The sequence below is a fragment of the Centruroides sculpturatus genome, unplaced genomic scaffold, assembly GCF_000671375.1.
Source record: "Centruroides sculpturatus isolate CEXI.00-Female unplaced genomic scaffold, Cexi_2.0 scaffold175, whole genome shotgun sequence".
In the NCBI taxonomy this organism is placed as follows: Eukaryota; Metazoa; Arthropoda; class Arachnida; order Scorpiones; family Buthidae; genus Centruroides; species Centruroides sculpturatus.
The window spans coordinates 376078-394698 of NW_019384486.1; the positions used below are offsets into that span (position 1 = coordinate 376078).

The following is an 18621-nucleotide window of genomic DNA, read 5'->3' on the forward strand; positions in this document are numbered from 1 at the left end:
ACGGGTTTTAACAAAGACATTCAGTATAAACTAGTTTCAACTAGACAAAACGGGTTTTAACAAAGACATTCAGTATAAACTAGTTTCAACTAGACAAAACGGGTTTTAACAAAGACATTCAGTAAAAACTAGTTTCAACTAGTTAAAACGCGTTCTAACTAAAAACGGGTTTTGACTGTAACATATATATATATAGTTAAATTCTGTTATTTTTATTATTTCTGCCAAAATAATGTATATTTTGCTGCTTAGTGCATTAATATATTACAACATCAACTGATGGAAGAAGTAAGAAAAGCTTGGGAATCAATTTTGTTTTTACTGGATTATCCTGTTTTTACAGGTATATACTATAATTTATTTTTGTTTTTTTCTAAATTATTTTTACGTCCTATTTAATCTCTATACCTAAAATTATGAAATTCTTTAATGAATGTAGTTATTGCTTAATAAAAAGAATTTACATTTTAATTATTTAACTCTAGCTAAATTTTTTATATGGTTTTTAAATTTTTAATAAAACTATTTGTGAATTTGTTTATAATATGATATTTTATAATTTTCTATATTTTTAATAATCTTTTATAACTTTAAACACAACAGATTTGCTAAATTGGTTTATTTTACATTATAAACATTACAAATTAAATCTTTTATTTTGTACCGGATTTACTATTGAAATAAATATTAAAAATTAAGCATTAAATAACTTTTATTATTAAAAATATTTTAAAATATTAAATATTAATATTATAAAACCTTTAAATATTAAAATATTTAAAGGTTTTTTAATATTGAAATTAAAAAGCCTTTAAATGTAGCATTATACAGAAAAAGTCCTAATTAGCAAATTTTAGAAGACCAAATTTACAATAGTTAGTTATTAAGATGTTACTTATTTATTTTCTGACAAATTCTATATGTACTGTATAAAAGTATATACAGTATAATCTCTGTAATCTGTACAGTTACTAGTTTGATATTGTTAGGGTTTTACCATTAACTTTAATTTTGATCAATTAAAGATAATTTGTCTTCTCACAGTGCTTAATAAGATGAAAAATATACATACCAGCACATCTTCTGTAAACAAGACTTTATTAATTTATCTTACACACATCATAAAGCAGTTGCAAACTTCATAGACTGCACCACAAACAACAAAAAGGCCCATGTTTTTTTATAAAAAACATGGGCCAAATCTTGCCCATCTTTTTAAAGTAATGAATCTTTCCTCAGATTTGATTAACTTTAATAAGCACTCCTCTCATGAGCATTTATAGTTGAGGAGTTACTGAATAAGGAGGTCTAACAGATATGTCTAGTAATCTGACTCTAGTAAACTTTTAGGTATTACTGGCATTATTACCAAGTCATAAATGAGTTTTTCACTAGTTCAAACTCAAATTTCCACTAAATTTGAATACTTTCCTTCTGAATGTTACTTGATATCAAGCCCATGCTCAAATGTTCAAGCCTGGGTACATTATTAAAGATTGTTATACTTGTAATCTTGTAATTCGGCTGCTCAAAAAAAGGTACAATATCTTATAACATAATACTGTATAAATATAAAAATCAGTCCCTTGAAATTTTCCACAAAAAATACTGTAATAACTCTCACTAAATTTCCCATTAAATTTAGTGGAATATGTAGTGCCCAAGCACTATGTATAGTTTATTTTGTTTCTTTCTTATATATATATATGACGTGTCGTGTCAGGTTTTGTTGTAAAATTCCGTTTTATTTTATGGTACTGGATTGTGAACGGGTTGGGCCCGTCGTGCTGGTTGATTGATCAGTGACCAACATCCCGTGTGTTTCACGTCACACCCAATGGCGGGAAGTATAAATATTGGAACTCCCATCCAAAAATTGACTTTTTTCCTGTTCCTGTTTCTTGAGCGATCAACAGACTACGTGGTGTAAGAATAAAGAAGAAAGGGACTGACATGTGTGAACTTTCGAATGAAGAGAACAGAATCCAACTCCATCGTAGAGAATACGCCCATTGTTCATGAAATAAGTGCAAGATATTAAAACAGGAAGCATCAAAGGACCTCCAAAAACCATTATTTTTGTCGGTATGTTGATTATTGTGTCTTTTTAAAAGGAGAAGTAATATCTTCAATCCTTTTTCTCGTATAGTGTATGTGCTCCCTAATCTTGTAAATTTAAATAGATTTATGTTCCTCTCATGTTTTAGAACAGATGAATGTTTTGTAAATATTCATGATTAAACCTTGGTTACTAAAATTTAACCAGATTTGTAAAGTCCTTAATTTAATTTGTCCGTGCCTTGACCCTCCAACATCGCCTAACAGACCTAGGTCTATTGGGGCCTAACAAATATATCAACTTGGTAAAATGAGTATTGATGACTGCAGTGCACTTGGATGTTTAGGTCAGTAGTCCAACTTGTGTTTTGCAAATCATTAACAATTGACTTTGTGCTGTCAAATTTATTTATGTGCCATTGAATTTACTTTACTTTTAATAATCTGACAATCTCATTAATCTGATACCATTTGGGTCTCATGTACATCGGATTATTAAGATTGTACTGTAGTTACAAAATGTTATACACTTTTCTTACCAAAATTTTGATTATTCTTGTATGGAGTTTTTTAGTAACTTTAATGCTACAGATTCCATTTCAAGGAATATTCTTTGTGTCTGTGTCTTTTTGAAATCTTTACTGGCAACATTTTCTCATTTTCCTCTTCTATAGTAATTTGAGATAACATGAATGCAAACATTGATTGACTTTAATAATTAAGACTGTTTTTATTGAATCAGCAGAAAATTCATTAAAGAGGATGAAAAGTGCATTTAAATGAATAGAAAATGACCAGGACTTTGAGAAAAGTTTGTTAATTGAGTTGGTTTGTTAGACAAAATGTTTACTATTAGGACTTTTCTTGTACATATTTAATAAATGTTTTTGGCTATTTGATCGTTATTTTTATGTATTCTTTTATCCAGGACCATTGTGCTTTGGCCAAGGTCACAATGGGATGGCTGGGTGATGAGGGTTGAGGCCCAACATATCTCGACAGATAGACCACCCTGAAAAATTCTCAGAGTTTTTTGACTGCTTAGATTTATTCTGGGTCCCAGAGCATTAGTATTCACCTTAGTAACAGATATATGGACAAGACAGTTATTTTTAGAATATTTGGTGTAGAATACACAACATAATTGGAAAGAGCTAATTAAATATTTTATTTTGTTGTTTATACTTTCACTAGGCAAACTATGAAACAGTTTCTTTTATTGATTAAAGCATCTATATGTATTTCAATTATTCTGTATGCTGCTGCAGTATTAGTTTCACTATATTTTTAAAACAGTTATAAACACAAAAAAAATTAATACTGTTAAGTAGCCCTAAGCTTAAGCCTACTCTGGCAAGAGAATTATGCTATTATGTCTCATGCTTGGCCGATTTGATTTTTCTGGAGAGGCTCAATTATTGATAGCGTAACCTGTTGGGAGTTACACAGGAGAGAGACCTCCAAGTGAGCTATAGATTCTGCACTGGATTGATTGGCAGCTAGCCACAGCAAGAAGCTAAAAGGGTAAGAAGGACCCTCAATCAGATTGTATACTAGACCAACAGACATTATCAAAAAGTCAAAAATATGTTAACCCAATGTATATATATATCTATAGTCTTTAAATAAATTGTTAATTGTATGAATCTTAGTCACACGGTGTGTATTTCCTACAAACCTGTAGTTCACAGAGAAACTCATGACAAATCCAACATTCAGTGAAGTTTGTCAACTTGCTCCCCCTCACTAGAAATACGCTAATACATTTGATAGAGCTATGTGCAGATATCATAGCTAATGAGATTTTAATCAAGTTGAAAATATTAATAACAATACATTCAATAGACAAAAGCACACTAACATTAACAAGTTAATAATTACATAAATATAAGGGAAAAAAAAAATGGAAAGTTTAATTATAAAATCAATTAGAAATACTTTATACATTAATTGAATCATAATCTTTCTCATTTATTATTTATTTTAAATTTACTATATTTTTTAATTTATAGATTTTATGATTTGTTTTTCTTTATTTTTTGTTTATGCGTTTAAGTTTAATATGTTTTTATTTATTTAATTTTTTTTACTTTTTTAGGTCAAATCAGAATTAATCAGTCAATGAATAAGCTTTCAAATATGCAATTTATAGAAAGAAAATTTTGCCAAATTTATATTATTAATTAAATATCAGTGCTGGATACAATATTAATTCATTTGTATGGATTGGAAAAGAATCTAAAAGTATAATTGTTTTTGATGAATAATGAAAATTTATATACATTTTTTGTACTTAGCTTTATTTTTCTCTCTAAATACAGGAAATAACAAATGAAAAAGTACAGCAAATAATTGCTCTTACTTTTTCATTTATTATGTTCTTAATTTATAACCATTAAATGGATAATTAATGAAAATTGCAGTAAATTTAATGTCCATTTACTACCAGCCATTAAAATAAACAATCTTTATGAAAATTTTATATTTTATTGTAAACAGATCATATGTATTTATCATCATTTCAGTTATATAATATGATAGTTATCATCAATGTTGGCTCTAGGTACAATCAAACTGTTTGGTAGAATAGGGCACCAAGAGAAATTTACACCATTTATGCATTGATTATGATTAGTCCAAGGGCTGCAAAACTTATACAGAGTACAGATAAGTCTAAAGAGAGAACTGCTTATTATCCCTATATGATTGATTAGCATTGTATAGGCATAATAAGTATCAATAATACATTGATCAATTATACAGCAGGTATATATTTATTATATTTATAAATATTAATTAAAGATTAATTGTGTTTTGAAGAATTCTAATAGTATTTTCAGTTGTGACATTTCATAAAGAGGTAAATATATCAGGCAGCATTTAGCCAGTAGAAAAATTACATGTGATCATTTTTGGAGATTAATTTAAAATATAGTAATAGGAGATTAATAGGAAACTAATCTCCTATTAAAAATTAATAGGTGATTAATTTAAAATATTTTTGGTAAAAAAATACAAGCTTAAGTTGTTATAGCAATTTTTCTCATGGCAAATTAACAGTTTTAATTCTGTCTGCCTTGAATATTTTATATATTTTTATTTATTAAATTTATTGCTAAAGTTTTTTAGCAATTATAATGTGCCAAACATTTGGAAAAGTTTTTTCTTTACTATTTAATACATATATTTTAAGTACCTTGGTTTATATGTTATATTTTTCTTAAAAGCAGTGCTTTAAGCAAAAGTGTGTTAAAGTTAGCCATCTATGCCCATTATATTTTGCCACCCTTACATTTTTAGAATGTGATAAAAGGTTTGAATTTTAAAATTTTTTTGTCTAATAGCATTTGTAATTTGAGATGATAAAATGATTTATTTCAATATATTTACAGAATGCTTCAGTGTTTTTTCTCACCCAGCTAGTCACCCATGTCCATCATATAGTACAGTAAAACTCTCCCAATATGCATTTACATTAGTTTGTGTCTAGCTTTGCTTTTGGCAAAAGTATTTTCAATATGATCAAAGTTAATTTCTCTGAAATTGGACTCAATGTTTAAAAGGATAAGCATAATCATGAAAGTCATAGATAAGAAACCAAATATAGTCTACAGCAGTAATTTCCAACCAGGATATCCATACCCCTAAGGATACACAAGAAAAAATTAATAATGGTGGATGTCCTATAAGAATTTTAGTATTTTGTGTGAGGACTTTGGCAATGTCATGGTATTCTATGCTTAATTTTAAATAAAAATATAATTATATTTATCTGTGTTTTTCCTCCAATGCTTTTCAACTTAAAAAAAAACTTTTTCAATTGTACATTACTGTATAATTGACCAAAGTGCTTCTTTTTGACTAACACATGAAAGAAAATTTAGCAAAAATGGAAAATAAAACTTAGGAAAATGGGCTGCCAAGGGATACGCAAGTCAAAAAAGGTTAGGAACCACTGGTCTATAGAATGATTCCTGTTGCATGTCTTGCTGTTAATTGGCTATGATCTCTTCAAAAACTTCTGTGGCTCCTGGATGTCTCATTTTTTCATCTGGCTCCTCAGAAATGTGACATAGTCCACTGAGAATCATAAGACTCAAGGTTGAGAACAACTGGATTGTAATGTGGAGACAGCATATAATCCAATAAAATCCATGAATGAAATGAAAAGAGAATAATTTGCAGGTTGTGATAGCATGATCTGGAGTGACATTATGCTTAATAGTCTCACTAAGCTTCATATCTTTACAAGGGGTACCATTAATGCAAGAAGTTACAGAGACAAGGTTTTGAAACCCCATCTGAATTTTTTCCAAGGATGTTATGAATGCAGATTTTATTTTTGTGGGCAATACATAGAGTGAAATTCTGAGTGAAATATGTATCATATCTCCAGACCTAAAACTAAAATGCTTTCAGGTTACAAGTTGCATTCCATCAGTCTACACCAAGAAGTTCCACACTCCAAGAGCTTTAAAATGTACTTATTTAAGAATGGTCTTTGCTCCCAACAGAGCTGATAAACAACATGATAATCAGCATGAACAATTGCTGTGCAGTGTGTATGAGTGCAAGAGGCAACCGCATGCCATATTAATCCTTTTCTGAGCAAAAAGATTTATGACAATGATTTGTATTCTTTTGTTTTTGGTTTGATGTAATTTAGATTAAATTTTTGCTTTTCAGTTCTTTTGTTACATGAAGAGTATAAGGCTTATAGAGTATGACTTCTGGCTTATTCTTTTTTCGGAGTGTTTGCCTACTAAGGCAGACATCCCCCCCCAAAAAAAAGGAAATGTGAGCAGTAAATGCTAAAAACACAATTTATTTTGTGTGATATAACTATGTACAGGATTTGCAGTGGATGCTCCAGCAGCAACCCAAAACATGGTTGTTGGCTGGATAATTACAAAATATCATGACAAGTACAATAAACTTGAGATTTCTTATTTATTATATTGAGATTATTCCAAAATCTCCTTCTAAATTAATCCTTAAAACTAACTTACAGTACTAAAGGAAATCAGAAAACATATGGTAGGGGGGCACAAAGTATCGAAGATGGTGGACAGAATAGAATAAAGAACCTGAGTTGTACAAACATCTTTCTGTTATTGTGAGGGACCACATGGAAACATCCTTAGGCACAATTTGCACTTCCGTTTACCTTTTCTTAGTCCAACACCTATAACATGTTTCTATAAATTTCTAGTCCAAGTTGTTGTTCATCTGTCTGAGCCATGTAACTCATTAAGTTGAGACACTGACTTCAACACTATAACGTTAGTCCAAGAAGTTCAGGAGTCTCTCTTCCTCCAAATTGGCTCTACCTGTCGGGTACTGGACAATTATCCCTATTGTCCTGTTTGTCCTCTCATTATGAGGACCAGCCAAAAAGGGACTTGTTCTCTCCATGTGTGCCTTCAGGAAACTTCACATTCATTGTTTTGATGATTTTAGGAAGTGGCCCTCACCTCCAAGGGGGAAGAATAATTAATATTAGAAGGTTCTAGAAGATGGAAAGAATGTATGAAGGTTCTAGAAGAATGGAAAGTAAATATGCTAAAGACTACAAACTAAACTTAAAATATATTATGGCATACAGCCACATAGGTTTCACACTGTTCTAATTAGTAGTTTCTGAAATATAAGCCAAATTAATGGTTATGCTTGCATTTTGTACACGAATGTATAATTACTTACAAAGTTTAAGTTTTCAGTTCTGCTGAATGTTTCCTTCCAAGTGCAATATATTTATATATGCCAGTTAGAACACCTAACATCCATATCTCATTATTTGCAATTTTCATGAAACGTGCCCACAGCTGGCAGCTCACTGAAAATTATTTTTCTCCCAGATGCAATACCCATTCAATCATTATAAAGTTACTCTCAATTCATAATTGTGTGCAAGGAAACAAAACAGTGATGCTCTAGGTATTATCAATTATTGATGTTTGGGAAGATTGAATTTTTTTCCTATTTTATTTGTTAGGCATTCAATCAAAATGGTCAGATATCTATTTTCAGCAGCATTGCCAGAGCCAAGTTTACATGCTACAAGATTTATTCTTAGAGATTTTGTCTCCCTGTACACTTGCACAGTCTGTGCATTAGTAAATACAGCAATGTAATGTACAATGCATCTATGAATAAACTTATTTGGATGGATAATATGTAATTTATCTATAGTTAATGATTCAAATGAAACCAAAACATACTAACTTAAAAGCACATTAACCAAGGTTTAGCTATATTTTTATTTTTTTTTATGAATATTAAAATTTTTATAATTAAAAATAATAAAAGTAATGTAGCTAGATTATTAACAAGTTATTAAGCATATTAAATGTCTTTTTACCTCTCTATTTCAGATTATGATATCCAAATGAATACTAAAATTTTCAATTGGCCTTCATCTATTACGAAAGTTTTCAATGCTTGCAAAATACGTGTATCAAATCAGCAAGATCAGGCTGAAAGATCTTTAATAACAAGACAGCAAAATCTCCATAAAAATTTGAAAACAATGAAAGAATTACTTGATAGTTTCAGAACAAGAGAGGTACTTACTTAAATTTTAGTATTACATTAAACTTAACATGTATATAATAAAAATTAAACAAATAAAACTTTTTCAGAATTTAAATCCAAATCAAATATCAAATAGCATATTAGAATTGGATACTCTTCAAAGAAATCTCATTGAAGCAAAAGTTGAATTAGAAGTAAGCATTTTATCTTAATCTTTATTTAGGACTTTGTACATAAATAATTCATTATATATATATATATATAAATGAGGGTGTTTGTTTGTTTGTATTCCTATATATTGTTGTATTCCTATGTATTGTTTGTATTCCTATATATTGTTTGTTTGTATTCCTATTCCGCTGTATATTCCGTGGCCATTTGACCAATTGCTACAAAACTCTGCAGTTAAATTCATAAACTTCTGACTTAGATAAATTCATACATCTCACCCCAAAATATTGATTTGATTTTTGTAAATCAATTAATTTCTATCTATATACAATTTGTTGATTTACACATAGTGCCATTCATTGGCAAAAAATTAACAAAATAAGAAACTAAATATAATTCTTATAAAAAAAAGATGTAATTTTAAAAAATATATATTATATTCACTTAATTACTGTGACAATGATATAGTGCAAAATAGACATGCTATATCATTACTGAGACAGGTAGCATATAGCTCTTGCCTGAGTGGAATCAAAAGTGTTACGCTGAGAAAAGTCTATGGTAAGTATATAAGTATTTAATTTTCCACATCTAATGACTTATAGGTTTTTTTTTATTTCTGAATGGTATTTTCTTAATTCTAATAAGTGCCCTCCAGTAGCCAAATGCATAAAACTACCAAACTCTGATAGTTAGTTAGTTATGGGTTTGGGCTTGGCCATGTGCAGTTTTCTGGGTTTTCTTCACATTAGTAACACCTAAATATGGTCTAGCTTCCCATAAGTCTTTCCAGGATGTATCCCCCTCAGCAGATCACTCATACGTTGTTTGGCTGTAACCAAATAAACCAAATTAATTCTTAATGAATAATTATTTATTGAGACACCGTCACAATGCCAGGCTGCAACTTTTCTTTATGATGTTCTCAATTCTTTTAGTAATGGTGATGCCCCTGTACATCATACTTTTTCTGTTAGCAATAGAGTTGTGCCAGTTATCTATCTAACTCTGTTCAGGAGAAAAATTTTGAATCAAAGTAACATGACTTCCATTTTAAACTGGAAGTTCGTATATAGTTAATCTGTGCTCCTGCCCCTAAGCTTTCCATATTTGATACTGACTTTCATCTGTCTAACTTCTTTCTTTAGATTAAGGAAGGACAGACAGATGCACAACAGTGGGAATTTATAGGTTTGATAATTTTTCTATAAATGCAATATTTACAAGAACATACTTTCCATGTAAGTTATACAATCTTTTGCCAACACTTAAACACTTTATTATCACATAAAGAATTATTCTAGCAATTTTACAAGATTTTTTTTATTTAAACAAGTTTTATATGAAGTCTTTCAGACAGTAAGGTTAGCAACTTTGATCACATGCAGGGTCATTATAACCTGTCTAACACAGATCACTTTTTAAATATTAATAGTAGATCAGTATTAATTAGTAGTCATTGACCATTTTTTTTTCTGGGAGGAGATCAATGACTATTATCAGTTGAATTACTTTGAGCCCCTTCCACAACAGTCCCTTATTTCTATTGGATCAACTGTATGATGGAATTTGAATAAGAAAATTACATAATACAAAGTTACCAGCCAGCACAAAATATGATTTAAGTGGTTTTCAAAGGTACCAAGTTTAAATATTTGGTCCATTTTTTGCAAAATTCGATTTGTTGGCAGATTACTGTTTGATATTCAGATGTAAATAGTACTGTTTCTTAGCATTAACATTAGGAAAAAATATGCTATCTTAAATTTTTTAAGATATCGTATTTTCAATTGGTGTCTATCTACTTGACCAATGAAATTGTGCCATTTCATACTGACCAAGTATTGCAATAAATGTGACAATGGTAGGCTGAAATAACCAAACTCTTTATATGGTTTTCTTTTTAATATTTGGTATATCATAGTATTTGATTTATATAACTACAAAAGTTATCTTACAAAAGTTTATCAATCTAACACATTTAAAAAATTTTCTTCCTCTACTGTAGTACAATTTAAAGAATTTTTAAAATGTATTAGATTGGTCACTTGGTATGATAAACTCTTACATAAGATAACCTTTGTAAATATAAATCAAATATTATAATATAATAAAAATGTTAGAAGTACGAAATAAGCTAATAATCTTAATCTTTGCTGTTGTTATGTTTTGCTTGAGCATAGCCAGGCTCATCTGCTAGTTTTATTTATACATTAAAAATCTAATATATTTGTTTAATATAGATAAAAAAATCTTTGCTTTTTGATGATACAAATTTTAATAATGCTAATTTATAGTACAAAATAAAACAATTTACAATATTTAATGTAAGTACATTTATAAACAATAAATTATCAATATTAATAATTTAATATTTAGAATTTCAACAATTACTACATTTCATTTATTAATAATATTTTCAGTATAAACTTGAGTAATGAATCATATGTACACTTAAAAAAACTAAGATTTAGACAAAAAAATGTATTTTATTCAAAACAAAATCAGATTTTTAATATATTATATCAATTGCTTTAATAATATGAAAGAGTATTGTTTGGTTATAGTCCTGATTTCATTGTCAAATAACTTTGGCCCAAGTGGTGGCTAGTTTGCATACCTCACTTTAATTTTTGATATTGCCTTAGTGATGGTGTCATGTCACATGGATGCAGATGGAGAGTAATTACACTCAGCTGTTGCTCTACTGACGTTGAAAGAAAAGTTTATTTATTACAATTTTTAGTTACACACTATCTCTACTATGTTATCACCTTGTGGAGTAAGACAGAGTTACAATCAGACATTAGGTATATCTTCAGGAGTCTAATATGCATTACCATTTGTCAGTGGTTTGACAATTCAGATCAGTACTGTCAGATAGGCCTCTTTTCATTTTTTTCTGTTTGTGACATCCAATTAGCTAGATGACCAGTCAGTTTCCATCCAATCTTAAATGACTTTTAGTATTTAGGAGATAAATAATAGGTTTTCACATGGGAATAAATCTCTTATGTGAATGTTTGGTAGTTAATCATTAAAACATATAATAATAAATATATTTAAAATATAAACAATAGAATATTATATTATAAATATTGAATACATCATCTTAAATTTACACATAACATAAAATTACTAATACAATTGATTAATTGATTTGTTAGTACAAAGAATGGCATAGTAATACAATATGGATGATCATAATTTCTTTTGTTATAAGTGAGTCTGATCCATGATGGGGTGGATTAGCATGGATCAGAGTTGGAGAATGATGCTTTGACTTAGACAACTCTTGACAGATAATAGGGATCTGGATTAAATTCCAACCCAGTTTTTTCATAGCAATAGACTTGACACCTTTCTGTGTAAATGTTTTGTCAGCTAGATAGCTAGCTGATAATATAGTACGATTTTCAAATATAATAATATATTTGAATATAATACTATTACAATAATATTTAAAAATTAGGTTTATTATAAATTTAAAGTTTTCATTAAAATAATTATAAAAGTTTGTTAATATCATATAAACTTTTAATTAGGATTTCTGATTTAACTGTTACATGAATATTTTGACTTATTTTCATTAATTAATGCATTACTTTTAATTTTTACACCTGTTCCTGCTTTATTTCCTTAAAGTTTGAAAGTACAATGGACTATATAAAAATGTTTTTGGAAATTAAAGTAGTAACTGGTGTGATTATTTATGAAGAATGGAAGATTAATGTTGAATTCTTAACTTTAATTTAATGTATCAATTTAGAAAATAAATGAAGAAGAAAGATTATTAGGATGGGTTTGCACAAAAGAACCATTACTATATGAACTCACAGAACAAATTCAGCCTTATAGTCAACTCTGGCATACAGCTTATGATTTTACAACAAAGTTTGAAAAGTGGTTTAATGGTAATGTAGTTATTTTAATAAAAATATTCTTTAGCAAAGTATTCATTAATAGAAAAATAATTATTAAAAAAGAACAAATTTAATCATAAAATAGCCTATCTAATATTTATCTACACTGCATTTTTTTTAAATTTCAAAATAATAATTGTTGAAATATGTTAAGAAAATTGTGATTTATTTACAATATTACATAAACAATCTCTGGCAAAAATATACCTTTTACAAAAAATTCACTTTAATTAATTTATTTATTTTAAAAACAATTGCAATTAAATCTGATTATTTTATTTATATATTATCCTCATTATTGATTATCAAAGAAATCAAAATTAATTTATTTAATAAATATAATAATAATATTTGACTATATTAAATTCTATCACTTATTTTTAATATTTCATAACTGAAAAATATTGTAAATTTTAATATAGGTCCGTTTAATGATCTAAATACTGAAGAAATTGATGAGAGCATGGAAAAGATTAATGAGTCCCTGACTTATTTGAAAGATATATTTGAAGATAATTCAGCACCGAAACACATTACAACATATTTAAAAAAGAAATACTCTGAATTTCATCATCATGTACCCTTACTGAAAGTTGTTTGTAATCCTGGTATGAAAATTAGACATTGGGCAAAGGTAATTTTTATAAATTAAATAAATATAAAGTGCTTAATAATTAGTAGATACATAAATGAGATAACTATTTAGTTTAATAAGCTGAAAGCATAAATAAATGAAATATATTTAGTCAAATTATATGACATCTTCAAAACAAAAAGACATTCAATAAAATAGAATGATATTGAATATAATTAAAACAATAAAATTTCTCATTTTCAAATATAAATTTTAAAGTACAATGGGTGATCGGTTAATGAATGGTTTGGACTGCGAACAAATCAGACAATGAACACTCTCGTGAAAGATTTTTATGTTTGGACAACAAACACGTTTGGATAACAAACACCTCACAGAACAAACACAAGAAGAAGCATGGTGCATTTAAGATTTGCAAAATTATATTTTACTAGAATCTATGAATGGTTTATGGAATGAGATTTTCACAGTTGCATACATAACCTTTTTTGCACTAGTTGATTTCTGTTATCTGAATTTTTGCAAGTGCTTTTTTTAAACTTTTTATTTTAAAAAACTGATAATATTATGGAGCTTAAAAAGAGTGGCATGTTAAGAACTGAGCTCATTACATAAACTAAGCAAGAGATAATAGCCAAGGTAGAGAATGGGCAGAAGATGTCTGATGTTTCTAGGCAGTATGGCTTCAACAAATCTACAGTAGATACAATCTTAGCTAAAGAATGATATAATCAAAAAGACTCAAGCAGATGAATGAGTAACAAAAATCACATCTGAGAAACAAAAATATGATTTTGTTTCTCATTTCTCCATCAATGGAAAAATGGAGAGATTGCTTTTAGTTTGTTATTACATGTAAATAAACATAGTAAAAAATTATATAATTTTTTATTTATTTTTTTTGGCGTCTCCAGAACAAATTAATCAAATTCCCATAAAAATCTATGGTAAATTAATAATTGGTTAATGAACAATTCGGGTAGAGAACATTGTCTTTGAACAGATTATGTTTGTTAACTGATCACTCACTATATAATTATTTAAAATAAAAAAACAACAACTTGGATTGATTATAATTAATTTGATATTGTAAAATTTATTAGATTGGCCTTATAATTGGTAAATCAATTCTTCCATCTGAGAAAACTTCACTATCTGATATGGTTCAACTTGAATTAGGAAATCACATTTCAAAGTAAGTGTGCAAAATTCACAATATAAGAAAATTCACAATTTTAAATATGTTTTAATTAAAATAATTTTATTTTTAAAGAATGAATCCTTTTATTGATTATAAAAATTTAATATTACTTTTAACTCATTAATTTTGAATATTTTCTGTCAAAACTTTTGTGTTAATCTCTTGATGAATATTCCTATAAATATATATGATACACATGGTGAGCAGAGTAAGCATGTACAATTCTTCAAGTTTGTCTCATTACAGTATACTTGTATGTTTACAGGCAAACTTAAAACTTTACAGACAGCTAATGAAATCTATTGACAAGTCTAGAATATTTCCAATGTGGTTTTTTAATGACAAACATGATGTCTAGTAGCTGTTCACACTCACTGTTTCCTGAATTGTTGGAGTTATTCAAAATATTGAAGCAGAAAAAGGAAATAGTGCTTAGTTTATTAAAAAATTATGAATTAGAAAACAAGATACAGTCATAACAATCCACGAAACCTTTTTATAACAGTGTTGTCTCTGTAACAAACTTCACAAACATTTTCGACCTCCACCGAGACAACCGTTACGGAGACAACACTGTTATAAAAAGGTTTCATGGATTGTTATTACTCAATGCAGTGTTAAGCTATCAGAATCGTTTTGTGCAAGATACAGTCAAATCTGAGTTTTCAAATGCCTCACTTTTCAAACAATTTGATTCCTGAACAAAATTTTGAATGCCATATGATAACTTGGCTGCCAAACAAGCTACTTAGCAGGAGCTGGTCACAGATTACAAGTCACAGGCAGTCAACTCACTATAGTTCCTGTGTTAAAGAAAGTCAAGGCTCGACTAATCAACCAAAGGACTACCAATTCAGAAGTTATTAGTACTGAGATCACCTCACATCATTAGTGATCATGATACAAACCATTGATGACATTATTCAAATTAGATTTCAATGCACATGTAGAAAAGATACTATTTCTGTTTTCCATATGCACCACAGTCAAATCAAAATCTAATTAATTAATATAAACCATGTTAATTGAGATTTACATAATAAAATGGCATCTAAGAATTCGTGTATAAATATGCTTAAGTTAAATTAAATAACAAAAATTTATTAATACTAGGTAACCAGTTAATTAAAACTAAAAATAATAAAATAATAATGGAAACTCTGATCTTTACACCAAAACTAAAACTAAAATTAAAAATAAAATCAAAATTAATTAATTAATTAAAATTAAAATTTATATTGAAATCAATTTCCAAAATATTAAATACTTTCTGTATTGATTGATTTGGTTATATTACATCCAGACAAAGTTGAGTCTCTACTTATAGCACTTTGTAAAGTGTTGGTTTCAGTTGAGGTGACAGAACATTTTGCTTTTAATATGCTGTATATATATAGAATAAATATATAGTTTCATTTATATTGTATTATTATGTTTTATTACACATATTTTGGTAACTATATTACAAAATAATATAGAATGGTTTTTCCAGTTTGTATTTCCTGAGGAAGGCCGATAAATTTAGTGGTCGAAAACGTTTGATGTGTATTTTTGACGTTTATTTGATGGAAATTTTGAATTTAAGTGTGATTTGCGAGTAACTATATTACTGTTTCATGAAAAAAGTTATTAGATACCCTCAAATAATCTTATATGCAATCATGTATCAGGACAATGGTATCATTGTCCAAGCCTTTGGGCAGTTTGGCATCTTCAGATTTGTCCTTGTGGATGGTCTTCTTCCCATGCTTTCTTATCTTTAGACACTCGTATAGAACAGAAATCTCTCCCTGTAAACAAACTATTCACTTGGTTTTACTATTGGCTTATTTAATCAAAACAGAAAGACCAGTTTATTTTTAACCAATACTAAATGGTTAATTGTATTACGTGACAAATTGTTGATTTTCTCCTGGAAATTCATTTCCTTTATATATTTTGTTGTAGTTGTTGATGCTATAGGAATAACCTTTAGCTGTAAAGTTACATTTTTTCATAGTAGTGACAGAGGTCATTGCTTGAATTTCACACTCAAGTTTCAAGTTAGATCCACAGAAATTTAGTGAGATAGGCTTTTCAGAACAGTAGTCTAATGCTAATGCCTACATTATATTAGTCATTTGGTCATAATGGCATTAATCATAATTAAGTATATAAATATTTTTGGACGATAGTGAAATTATTTTGAATTCATTTTGGTAAGATTGTAAGAAATATCTAAAAGATATTTAATTAATAAAATCATATTAAGTAAATGTGTTACGTAAATTTGAAATNGGTTTATATGTTATATTTTTCTTAAAAGCAGTGCTTTAAGCAAAAGTGTGTTAAAGTTAGCCATCTATGCCCATTATATTTTGCCACCCTTACATTTTTAGAATGTGATAAAAGGTTTGAATTTTAAAATTTTTTTGTCTAATAGCATTTGTAATTTGAGATGATAAAATGATTTATTTCAATATATTTACAGAATGCTTCAGTGTTTTTTCTCACCCAGCTAGTCACCCATGTCCATCATATAGTACAGTAAAACTCTCCCAATATGCATTTACATTAGTTTGTGTCTAGCTTTGCTTTTGGCAAAAGTATTTTCAATATGATCAAAGTTAATTTCTCTGAAATTGGACTCAATGTTTAAAAGGATAAGCATAATCATGAAAGTCATAGATAAGAAACCAAATATAGTCTACAGCAGTAATTTCCAACCAGGATATCCATACCCCTAAGGATACACAAGAAAAAATTAATAATGGTGGATGTCCTATAAGAATTTTAGTATTTTGTGTGAGGACTTTGGCAATGTCATGGTATTCTATGCTTAATTTTAAATAAAAATATAATTATATTTATCTGTGTTTTTCCTCCAATGCTTTTCAACTTAAAAAAAAACTTTTTCAATTGTACATTACTGTATAATTGACCAAAGTGCTTCTTTTTGACTAACACATGAAAGAAAATTTAGCAAAAATGGAAAATAAAACTTAGGAAAATGGGCTGCCAAGGGATACGCAAGTCAAAAAAGGTTAGGAACCACTGGTCTATAGAATGATTCCTGTTGCATGTCTTGCTGTTAATTGGCTATGATCTCTTCAAAAACTTCTGTGGCTCCTGGATGTCTCATTTTTTCATCTGGCTCCTCAGAAATGTGACATAGTCCACTGAGAATCATAAGACTCAAGGTTGAGAACAACTGGATTGTAATGTGGAGACAGCATATAATCCAATAAAATCCATGAATGAAATGAAAAGAGAATAATTTGCAGGTTGTGATAGCATGATCTGGAGTGACATTATGCTTAATAGTCTCACTAAGCTTCATATCTTTACAAGGGGTACCATTAATGCAAGAAGTTACAGAGACAAGGTTTTGAAACCCCATCTGAATTTTTTCCAAGGATGTTATGAATGCAGATTTTATTTTTGTGGGCAATACATAGAGTGAAATTCTGAGTGAAATATGTATCATATCTCCAGACCTAAAACTAAAATGCTTTCAGGTTACAAGTTGCATTCCATCAGTCTACACCAAGAAGTTCCACACTCCAAGAGCTTTAAAATGTACTTATTTAAGAATGGTCTTTGCTCCCAACAGAGCTGATAAACAACATGATAATCAGCATGAACAATTGCTGTGCAGTGTGTATGAGTGCAAGAGGCAACCGCATGCCATATTAATCCTTTTCTGAGCAAAAAGATTTATGACAATGATTTGTATTCTTTTGTTTTTGGTTTGATGTAATTTAGATTAAATTTTTGCTTTTCAGTTCTTTTGTTACATGAAGAGTATAAGGCTTATAGAGTATGACTTCTGGCTTATTCTTTTTTCGGAGTGTTTGCCTACTAAGGCAGACATCCCCCCCAAAAAAAAAAGGAAATGTGAGCAGTAAATGCTAAAAACACAATTTATTTTGTGTGATATAACTATGTACAGGATTTGCAGTGGATGCTCCAGCAGCAACCCAAAACATGGTTGTTGGCTGGATAATTACAAAATATCATGACAAGTACAATAAACTTGAGATTTCTTATTTATTATATTGAGATTATTCCAAAATCTCCTTCTAAATTAATCCTTAAAACTAACTTACAGTACTAAAGGAAATCAGAAAACATATGGTAGGGGGCACAAAGTATCAAAG

General features: G+C 28.6%; 1 protein-coding gene across 1 annotated transcript in view; it reads left to right on the plus strand.

Moving 5' to 3' along the window:
* Window positions 1–18621, plus strand: part of LOC111621583 (dynein heavy chain 3, axonemal-like) — a 40792-nt gene that overhangs the window by 9590 nt on the left and 12581 nt on the right. Inside the window, exons 7-13 of the mRNA XM_023363764.1 lie at window positions 253–343; window positions 8433–8623; window positions 8700–8786; window positions 12533–12677; window positions 13109–13320; window positions 14385–14476; window positions 17124–17176. Of these exons, the coding sequence (XP_023219532.1) occupies window positions 253–343; window positions 8433–8623; window positions 8700–8786; window positions 12533–12677; window positions 13109–13320; window positions 14385–14476; window positions 17124–17176 (871 nt within the window). The remainder of the gene's footprint in view (window positions 1–252; window positions 344–8432; window positions 8624–8699; window positions 8787–12532; window positions 12678–13108; window positions 13321–14384; window positions 14477–17123; window positions 17177–18621) is intronic.